The sequence below is a fragment of the Sceloporus undulatus genome, chromosome 5 (genome assembly GCF_019175285.1).
Source record: "Sceloporus undulatus isolate JIND9_A2432 ecotype Alabama chromosome 5, SceUnd_v1.1, whole genome shotgun sequence".
NCBI lineage: Eukaryota > Metazoa > Chordata > Lepidosauria > Squamata > Phrynosomatidae > Sceloporus > Sceloporus undulatus.
Genome location: NC_056526.1, coordinates 8,408,095 through 8,419,185, shown reverse-complemented (window position 1 = coordinate 8,419,185; position 11,091 = coordinate 8,408,095). Strand labels below are relative to the sequence as shown.

Here is an 11,091-nt window from a genome sequence, read left to right as displayed (position 1 = left end):
ATAAGTGGGAATTTCAGGTGTTGTCTGTGGGATAAGCAAGCAAGCAAACAAACAAAAATTCAAACCAACTCCAGTTATAAATATGATTCTCATTTCGTGCCCTATATATCTTACAAGAATACTACTGGGGTGCAGAAATAAAGAATGAATTAGACAATGTGTCTGATTCACCTACCTCAGCAATCCAGCAGCTTTCCCTTTGGCTTTGGCCTGTGCATATTGACTTCTGGCTGCAGATTTTTCCTTCACCGAACTAGTGAATGTGATTCCATTGACATTCCTGTAGGGCAGAAACCAAGCTAAAACACAGGGCACCTAATCATTAGAAAAAGCATGATTACAAAAAGAGAAGAGGATGTTCATCATAACTTGGGATTGTTCTGTTTGGAAGCTTGAGTAAGTCAGAGGTAAGTAAGTCAGAATTAAGACTATACTCAGATACTTAAAAGATGCAGGGTTTATTGTTCTGTAGCAGAAAAAAATCACAGACTTGGAAAAAGGAAGGTCAAAGAAGAAAATGGAAAGGCAGATTTAATGCTGAACATAAAACATAAATAATGACCATAGAGGATCTATATAAATTCAACCTAGACAATGAGTAATTAAAACAGTTAAAGAGTTCCTGTATCTTGAATCAAACATTGATCAGAATGGAGACTGAAGTCAAGAAATAAGAAGAAGATTAGGAATGTGGAGGGCAGCCATGAAGGAACTAAAGTGTAAAGACATACAACTGATCACTAAAGTCAGACTCATCTAAGCCATAGTATTCCCCATCTGTTGACTCCTGTAGGGATTTGAGAGTTGGACAGTGAAGAAAGCTGAAAGGAAGAAAATAAACTCAATTGAGATGTGGTGTTGGAGAAAAGTGCTGAGGATACCATGGACAGCCAAGAAGACAAACGAATGGGTCCTTGAACAGATTAAATCTGAACTCTCCCTGGAAGCCAAGACAATCAAAGTGAGGCTGCTTTGGTCACATCATGAGAAGGCAAGGAGCATGTGAGGCATTTAAACAGGGCCTAATTGACCTGCGTTAAAGGCTATTTACCCTAAAATTTGGGTGGAGTCAACAGATCTGTGTCCCATCTGCCAGGATCTGGCCTGATCCTGGCCCTGGAGTTTTGGTCTGTATCATCCAAATAGGACAACACAAGCAGGTGGGAACAAAGGCTTTTTGGCCTGTGCAGAAAACCACTCATTAACTTTCAAACTTCTACAACTTTTTTTTTCCAGTTAGTCTCAAAAGTGCTACAAGATCCCTTTGCACAGTGGCATCCCTGCTCTGAGTGTCACTGGTGTGGTGGATGAAGCACATGGGGGTAGGTGCTCAGCCCTCTCCCTCATTGCCTCCACATTCTCCTACTCATGAGTAGGACAACAAGGCAGTAGTGAGGTGGGGGGTCCTGGCTCTCTCCCTCAGTGCTTTTGCGTCCTCCTACTCATAGTGGCAGTGAAGGATGCAGGAAGAGGGCCAAATTGGTGACACCTCTCTGAGGTGTCACCCGCTGTGGGTTTCACTCCCCCTACACTCTCCTAGTGACACCACCCCCTTTGCATACTGTCATGTAAGTGTTAAAGATAAGCAGCCTCTCAGGAAAAAAACCAGTGTGTGCCAGCACAAGTTCAGCACTTCAAACAAGGTTGAATACACAGAGAATCAAGGGGTGCATTTACACTGTTGAAATAATGCAGTTTGACACTACTTCAACAGCCACAGCTCCATCCTACAGAATCCTGGAATTTGTAGTTTGGTGAGGCACCAGCATTCTTTGGCAAAGAAGACTAAAGGCCCTGTAAAACTAATGGCAGGATTCCATAGGATGGAGCTACAGCACCTGAAGTGGTGTTAAACTGCATTATTTCTGCAGTGTAGATGCACCCTAATAGTAGGGCCAGCCTTACCTACACAGGCAGAGGTGAGTAGTATATCCATGCCAGTTTTATTTAATTTTTCTCCAACTAGTTTACCACCAACAGCACCACTCTTTTAATCTCCTCTGTCTAAATTTAAATAACAGTTCTTGACACCAAACAAGTCTACCACATCAACTTATTTCACTAAGTGAATGAAAAATTATGAGATCAGGAATTCCTCTTAACTTGAAGTTGGGAATCAGTAGAACTCCAAGCTTCCATGGTCAATGGCCAGGCATGATGAAGCCAGACACCAACAACACTTGGAAGGCAGATAATTTCCCACTTTTGCTCCCTACCAAGGATGTCTTTGCTGCCCCTTGATAAGCATCTTGTTTAGCATGTAGGCGTATATCTAGTGGTCAAGCTGGCTCTGCTCTTACTTACATGGTAAAGTTGTGAATGAAGGCCCCTTTAGGGATCTGGACATCGAAGACAAGGTTCTGGGAATGGCTTGCCCTGTTTTCCACCTTGGTCTGCACCATTGTGTTGGCCAGACGAGATGTGATGGTGGAGTGGACCTTATAGCTGTGGAGGATTATGTTGTCATCACCGGTCACCTGCAATCATCAAAATATTATCATGAGATCCCAAGAAGGAATAAGGGCAGTTCTGGAATGCATCCAGAACATTCCCCAAGGAATGCTGTATTACCTGGGACAGAGAAACGTGAGGAGTTAAACAAGTACCACCTAGTAGAGAGGGCACCCATATTCCCCAAATAATTGATCCGGGGAAGGATCTGGGATGAAGAGGTACATTTTGGCAGCCAAACTGGAAACCCTTGAGAACATTTTAGCATTAATGCCAGATTAATGGGGTTAGGGCCCCGGAGTGGTTTCCTGCCTACATGCGTATGACTTCTTTTGGGAGAGGTGGTATAGAAGTTAATTAATTAAATTAAAAAATGGAATATAGAGTGTAGTAGAGAGCAACACCAACATCTTCACATATTAATTCATTTTCAACTATGACGTTTCAGTGAGGCAAGCAGCTTGATTCCCTGCACTTTTATTCACCTACTCAAGGAATATTCAAAATGTTGAGTGCCCTATTTGATGGTTGTGTAAAGTTATACACCTGTGGCCAGAGAAAGTGAAAATGATTCTCTCATAATAATAGAATATACAGAATATATATAAAGCTTATGAAAGCCTGGTAAGATGGTGTATAAAGTAATTTTTTAAAATTCTGCTGACCACTTTGAGTCCCATTTTGGGAGAAAGGTGGGAGAGATGTCAGATAAGCAAACCAATAAATTATGTTTTTCCATTTCTGCAGTCTTTGACAATATTGTGAAATAGAAGGTAACTGTTTAGGAAAATTCAGCTGGTTGATATCCTGGTACTGCGCTGGCAAGGAAAAAAATCCCTAAGCAAACAGTAGGATTGATCTCCAGCTAATGGTTAACTTGGTTGGGGGGCAGGAGGGACAAGTTGCTTTTTAGATGAGAAAAGGGAATAATCAGCAAGAAAGCTCACCGATTCTCCTGAGTCGTCATCATTGGATGTGCTTCTCTAGAGTTTCGGAAAACACAAAGAGAAAAGGAATGAGACTCAACATGAAAATGTTCAACAACTTTAAGAGTGCGCGAAGTTCCTGGTCAGTTCCCTTTTAAACCGGTTTGCAAACCCATTTATAATGTTGTCTGAACAGCCCCAAAACACTCCAAAATTAAAACAGTTTTGCACCTCTTCAACTGTCATGGCTCCATGCTATATAATCCTGAGATTTGTAATTTGTTGTGGTACCAGATCTCTTTGGCAGAGAATACTAAATAGCTCACAAAACTACAAAACTACAAATCCCAGAATTCCATAGGATTGAGAAAAGCACACTTAAAATGGTGTAAAACTGCATTAATTCTGCAGTGCAGTTGCAGCTCTAGGTAAGAATATAGGTCCATCTAGCCCAGTATTTTCTACTTCCATCTTCCTCCAACCTGATGCTGTTCCAATATGTTGGACTATGGCTCCATGCCAGTCTTAGATTTCTGCTTATGAACACATACAAGCAGAACAGCACTTCTGGAAATAGTGCCACATTTTTTGATGATGAGGTTGGGGAATACATGGCCCTCCCAAGGTTGCTGGACTTCATTTCCCACCAGCCCCAGCCAGAAAAGCAAGACTGGCTCCCTCCTTGCTGCCTTTTTGTCGGAAGTTGAAAACCTTTCTATTCCAGCAAGTTGTTTGACTAGCAGTTGTTTTACATGTAAAAAGCTTTTTGCTCTCGCATGCTATATTAACTTCATTCTGTGCTGTGTGTTTTTAAATGGTTGTAAACCACTTTGAATCCCATGCAGAGGGAAAGGTGGGATTTCAAATTAATCTTTTCTTTTTTTTCATTTTAAAAATGATTTTAAAATAAACTTTATTAACAAATCAGTTTACAAAAAAGTCAGACAAAACACTTACAATATAAGCAAAATGAAACTGACTACAAATATAAAGAAAACACATACATACATAAAACCAAAATTAATGTTTTCAATAGCTTTAACCCTATAGAGTGTTTAATACTGTTTAATCTTTATTATTGTTTTCCTATGATTTTAGCTACATGAGGCACTACTTATATTTCTTTTACTCTGGAAGCCACCTTCAGTCCCCCCAGGGCATATCTACACAGAACAGTTAAACCGTTCCTCACTCTCCATCCTCACCATGACCTGTCTACATGATCCATGGCCACAGTGGCATCCCTAGGGTCAGTGTCACCTTGTGTGGGAACTCATGGTGTCATCCCCCCCCCATTGACCTCCTCCCATTTCACATCCTACAGAATCCTTAGTAATGCCCTCTTTTTTTTTTGCACTAATGTTACTCATAAATCATAATTTCAATATACCACTGAATGTAATGCTAATAGCTGTGAAATAAGCAACTATCAAAATTAAAATAATACTTTCAAATTACACTATCATACATATAACCTAAACATATTTACATAAACATAGCAATTTGGTTAAAATGTAATGTTTTTAAAAAGATTTTTTTTCAAAAGAATGCAATTTTTAAAAAAATTAATTTTAAAATTTTGAAATTTGAAATGTTAATTTTTAAAAATTCTGGGGGCCCTCCTTTCTTCTCCCACTGAGCTTCATCTCACTCCCACCATCTCTTAAAGCATTTTAAAGAGATACAGGCAATTGCCACAATGTTTCTGCCAAAATACAAAATACGCTGAAAGTTGCATGGGGAGGAAGGGGCGGCATGTCCCATAGGGACAAATGGAGTGTGTGCTTGTGGCACGTGCATGCCGCAGCACCACCGCACCGCCGCGTGCACAAGCTCCATTCATTTAAATGGGGCTCGAGCATAGGCATTATTTGTTTTATGCAGGGGAGTCTGGAACAGATCCCCCGCGTAAACAAAGGGTGCACTGTACAGGTATTTGAACAGCAGTGATGTCACCTCCCTCTTTGAGTGTCACCTAGTGCAGTCTGCACCCCCTGCACCGTCCTAGTGATGCCATTTCATGGCCAAAGCTGGATTTGAGTGCAGACTATCTTCACGAGGGAAGGTCAGTTCCACACTGGATCTGTCCCATCCTGGCCTAAATTGGATTTTAAAACCATACCTTTTGCTTCAGACACAAGAGCAGCTGGCTACATGCCCATCCCACTGTGCTGCCCAGCACTGCTGGGACAAGTTACTCCCTCTGACATCACAACACAGTGCCCAGCCATATGATCAAGGCTGGGTGCCTTGTTACTACAGGACAAGTGTGTAGATAGTTGCCCGGTGTTGCTCCAGAGTACAAAGGTAACGGGGGAAATCCAGGGCAGCTCGGGGGCCAGAATACTCCAGGAGCAGCTCAGAGTAAATGAAGTGATTGATTGATTAACTGAGTGAGTGAAAGATCAGTAAATAAGCAACTGTACCTGAAATCTGTTCTTCCATAGAGTGGATCTTGAAACAAATCCATTCACCTCCCAGTCAAACAACTTATCCAGATCCTACAAGGAGAGTCACCAATGAGATCAGGGAAGCGAGGTATGAACATCAGAGGCAATTATTGTATGAGTGTATTTGGATGTGAAAGATGGTCAAGCCCACTCTATGAACTATGCAACATGAGAACAATTTGTTTTGTGTGTGATGCCTAACAAATGAGTCTTTATGTTACCAAAAATGCCTGGGTCCTAAGAGGGCACCCACAAACAATATTTAATAGGGGACTATTATTAGCTTAATTACAGCAGCTGAGAGGGCTTGGGCAACTCAAAGCAGTGATCAAGCCTGTATGTACCAGTTTTGAGAAACAGAACGCCAGAATACAAGGTCCAAATGTAGTTTTATTTGTAAAAGGGAATCGCCACTCACACAAAAGCACACTTAAACACACACACACACACACACACAAACTAATGATATAAAAGGTGGTAGCAGATAGTGATTCTATGACTGCAGAAGGCAATACTGTACTGGTTCCAGAAGCAAAGGTCCCAGTTGAGAGATTCTGTGAAGTGAAGTGGCTCAGCAGCAGCCTGTAGTGCTGAGAAGTCAAGCAAGATACTGACAAAGTGTCTCAGCACGACCAAATTTTGTGTGTCTTGCCAGGTGTATTTATAGGGCAAAACATTTCCCAGGGCAGATTTTGGGATTAAAAATTACATTTCTAGGAAAGAAGAATGAGAAGGAACTTGTAAATGGCCAGAGGATCAGTGCAAATGTTTCTGGACGATGGGGTTTCGCTTCCAAAGGGCAGTATACTTAGGATTTTCTTCATTTGTAAGCACAAGGTGTATCACCCACCATCACTCCTATCAATGAAGAGGTTATGCAGATTCTGATCTTGATTTATCTATCCTAGCCATGTGGTCTTGGGTTTCCCTCATGCTGAGCTAGTCAGATCTGCTTATATGGTCATGGATGTCCTCATATAGCATAGCTAGTTTCCAGCACTGGGGGCAACCTCTCAGCTACATGCCTAAAACAAGGACCAGATCTTGGGTAACATTTGGCACTTCACTATCCTAATGCCTCTATTTAAATCTAGGAAGCAACCACATTTAGTGGAAAGCAGCATATAGTTATACCTCAGTCAACAAAGCCACAGATAAAGATTCTCCTTTTTACAAAGTATTGTTATACCTCTAGTTCCCCCTTTCCTCCTTGTCTTCTGTCAAGCTGCAATTTTTCTGGCAGTATCAGCATTGAGAATACGGTGAACTAGAGAAAAACAGACTTTTGTTGCCTAGTTCAGCAGTGTGTCTGGACTTTAAAAAATGCAATAAAACCTTGGGCTGGGGAAGAATGGGATTCTGCTCTAGTTGAGCATGCATACCTACAACAGACAAGGTAAATAGCAGCTGCCACTATGAATCCCTTGCTGAACATGCATGAACAGCAGAACAGAGAGAAAAGAGGAAAGCAAATAAGCCTGCATCACTACCTACCTTCCCATCATGTTAAAGAAGCATAGATCTATACTACCAAAATGAAAATAACTTTAAAAAAAGGAGATGAAAGAAAGAAAGAAAGATCACCCTTGAATGTTTTTGGAAGAAGGCTTCAAAATTCAAAATGTTTCATTTCACATATACATACTGTTTGTTTTGAAATGTGTTCAGCTGATCTTTTTTTGTGGCACTAGAATCTATCACTATACTTACCGCGTTATTTCTATGGACCTTATTGCACACACTTTTGTCCCCGATCTGGGCACAAAATTCACATGCCTGAGCCCTGATCAGGAATGGCTTAGGGCCGGGCAATGGCATGGGGATGGCTTGATAGTATGGCATGCGGTAAAATGCATTTTCACTTGGCCACACGTGTCCGCTACCTGTGTCCAGATCGGCGACAAAATAAGGTCCACATTTTCCACTAAAGAAATAATGCTCACAAAACCTCACAAAAATTATATTGTACATCTTGTTGGATTGTTATTATATTGTACAACATGATTCCCCAAACAGGTTCAGCAGTTCAGGTAGTTCCTATAAAGTTTAAACCCAGAGTCCATTCACTGTTCCTCTGACATGGGAGCCACCAGCCATCACTGTGTGCCATGTATTGTGAGTTGAGTAACCTTTGAATTCTAAATTAAAGCAATTACACTGATTAATCTTCCTAGAAAAGAACCCAGGGAAAGATGGGAGAAAAATAAGAACAGTAATCTGTTCTTAACTGAGCAGAAAGAGGCATGAAAATAGGAGGAAGAAGCACCAACAATGTAAGGTATGCAGATGGCACCACATTGCTAGCAAGAAACAGAAGGACTTGGAAAAACTATTGAGGAAAGCACAAGGAAGAGAGTAAAAAAAAGCAAGGTTATAGTTGAACATGAAGAAAAAATATATGACCACAGACAATACATATAACGTTAAAGTGGATTATGAAGACATCAGACCAGGTAAAGATTTTCTATGCCTCAATTGAGTCACTGGTCAAAATGAAGGTTGTAATAAAATAATCAGAAGAAAGCTAAGACTTGGATGTATCTGAGGAAGCAGGCTCAAGTCTATGAAAGCTCTTGGTACCAACGTCTATCAGTGCTACAAGATCCCCTTGCATACTGATTTTCCAGATTAACACAGCTATGTCTTTGAATTCTAAGACTTGGGAGGGCAGTTATGAAGGAACTAGATAAGATCTTCAAGTGTAATTGAATACAAATGCTATAGTACCATTTTCTACATATAGTTGTGAAACCTGGACAGGAGAGAAAGCTGACCAGAACAGAATCAATTCATTTGAAGTAAGGTGCTGGAGGAAAGTTCTGCAGATATCTGGAGACCAGGGTTTGAATCCCTGCTAGGCCATGGAAACCCACTAGTTAACCTTGAGCAAGTCATACTGTCTCAGTCTCAGAGAAAGACAAAGGCAAACCCACCCTGAACAAATCTTGCCAAGAAAACTGCACAATAGGTTCATCTTAGTATTGTCATAAGTCAGAAACAACTTGAAGGCACACAACAATAACAACAACAGCAAGTCAAGTCTGAACTCTCCCAAAAGTCAAGATGATTAAACTGTGAGGCTATCATATTTCCCTTTGGACATATCCTGAGCTGACATAACTATTTTGAAAAGAGGATAAGGCTTGGCAAAGTGGAAGACGTTAGGAAAAGAGGAAGACCACATTACAGGTGGATAGACTTAGTTGAGATAGCCATGGGCCTGAATTTGCAAGATCTTAACAGATTTGTTAATAACAGAGGGTCTTGTAGGTCTCATTCATAGGGACACCATCAGCTGAAGCTGACTTGATGGCAATTAAGAACAAAACTGAGCAAAACTGAGCTCTTGTCAGGTCTCCTGAGAAAAACAGACTCTTACCTCTGGGTTTTCTTCAACAATGAACTCCAGGTTCCATATTTCTGAAGCAAAGAGAAGCACTGTGAAACAAGCCAGATGTACCTTCTTCATCTTTGAAAGACCACTGAGATGATGGGCTGGTGATGGATCGCTCTATTCTGTCGAACCAAGTTCAAGGAGCAGGAAACACCCCTTGCAATGCAAGGCCCTCTAGTATTTTGATGGTTATTGAGAAATCCTAACTTTGTCCTGCCTCCTGCCTTGGGCAAATATTTGCCTGGTAATGCAAGTGGGGGTACAGGTTAGAGTTTGTGTAAACAAGGCCTTTGCTGGACCAGCATCCTCTGATAATGGCTCAGCCCTGGATAGGCTCCTCTCCCTTTTGCTTTGTAGTTTTGTCCTGTGCTGCCTTTGGACCAAATCACATTCAGAAGAGGCCATGTGGAGCAGTGGTTGGGGGCAGGGTGGGGGGAACTGACATGAAAAAAGGAGAAAAACATTTCAAGTGGAGATGACTTAGGGTAGGTATGGCCCATTTGGCAACATCACCCATATCTCTGTATCTTCCAGCAGAGGCAAACATCTTAAACTACCAAACTATTCCATTGAATATAAAGCTATCCAGTTTTTTGTAATCAGCCATCTATCCTACTGAATTTAAAGATTCAGTTCCACTAGTGTCACTGAGTACCCAGCTTGTTGGGGGCAATTGGCTTACACATTGTAAACCGCTTAGAGACTGCTTAGTTCAGTATGAAGCGGTATAGAAATATAAATGCTATTGCTGCTAATGTAAATGCTAGGGAAGGCATCGCCCAGTGTAGTAACTCATGGTATTAACCCCTGCATTCACCTCCTCCCATAGCACACCATACGGAATCCTTAGTAATGGGTTTTTTTTTTGCTACTCATAAATTATAAATCACTTATAATATTACTCATAAATTATAATTCTGGTATAATGCCACTGAATGTAATGGCAATGGTTGTGACATAAACAACTAGCAAAATTATTATTATTATTATTATTATTATTATTATTATTATTATTATTATTATTATTATTATATTTATATCCCATCTCCTTCCCAATACAGGGATTTAAGGCAGCAATACCTTTAAATTACAGTATTATACACATACCTAAATGTATGTACATGCACATGTACATAGTTTCGTGTGGTTAAAGTGAAACTTTGGTAAGTTTTTAAAGAAAAAATAAAAATAAATGAAATGCATTTTTAAAAGAAAAAAATTAAAAACCTGGGGCCTCTCTGTTCTCCTCCCACTGAGTTTTACCACACTCACACCATCTCTGGTGATTTAAAGGGATGCAGGCAAACGTTTCTGCCAAAAGGCAGATTTTTGGAAAGTAGTGGTGTCAGCCCCTCTTGTTGTAGTCATAGAATCATAGCATCATAGAGTTGGAAGAGACCACAAGGGCCATTCAGTCCAACTCACTGCTGTGCATGAACTCACAATCAAAGCACCCCTGAAAAATGGCCATCCATCCTCTCTTTAGAAACTTCCAAAGAAGGAGACTCAACCAATCTCTGAGGGAGTGCGTTCCTCTATCAAACAGTCTTTACTATCAGGAAGTTCCTTCTAATGTTTAGGTGGAATCTCTTTTCCTGTAGCTTGCATCCATTGTTCCGGGTCCTGTTCTCTAAAGCAGCAGACCTTGCAGCCCTCTAGTGACACCCCTTCTCCAAAATTCTTGGATCCTGTAACTTCTTGGTTGCTCAGCAAAGTCAATTGTGGGTTCTGGGGCTGTGTCTTTAAAGTATGATAAACATAAGCAGACGCTTGAGAAATTGACAATGTAGATTAATTTTCCTCCAATAGACAAATTATCTCAGCAGAAGAAAAACATCAGTATAGTGTTAGGGTCACACATAATGCTGCT

General features: G+C 40.7%; 1 protein-coding gene across 4 annotated transcripts in view; it reads right to left on the bottom strand.

Moving 5' to 3' along the window:
* ITIH2 (inter-alpha-trypsin inhibitor heavy chain 2) overlaps positions 1-9,376 on the bottom strand; it is a 40,709-nt gene extending 31,333 nt beyond the window's left edge. For 2 of the 4 annotated variants that reach the window (XM_042468691.1, XM_042468693.1), the window contains exons 1-5: positions 9,207-9,376; positions 5,804-5,878; positions 3,399-3,434; positions 2,305-2,477; positions 176-280 (exon numbers count right to left, since the gene is read on the bottom strand). In XM_042468691.1, the coding sequence (XP_042324625.1) occupies positions 176-280; positions 2,305-2,477; positions 3,399-3,434; positions 5,804-5,878; positions 9,207-9,296 (479 nt within the window). In that variant the 5' untranslated portion in view covers positions 9,297-9,376. The remainder of the gene's footprint in view (positions 1-175; positions 281-2,304; positions 2,478-3,398; positions 3,435-5,803; positions 5,879-9,206) is intronic. The other 2 variants (XM_042468690.1, XM_042468694.1) reach the window with 1 other exon arrangement.
* Positions 9,377-11,091: the final 1,715 nt, after the last annotated feature.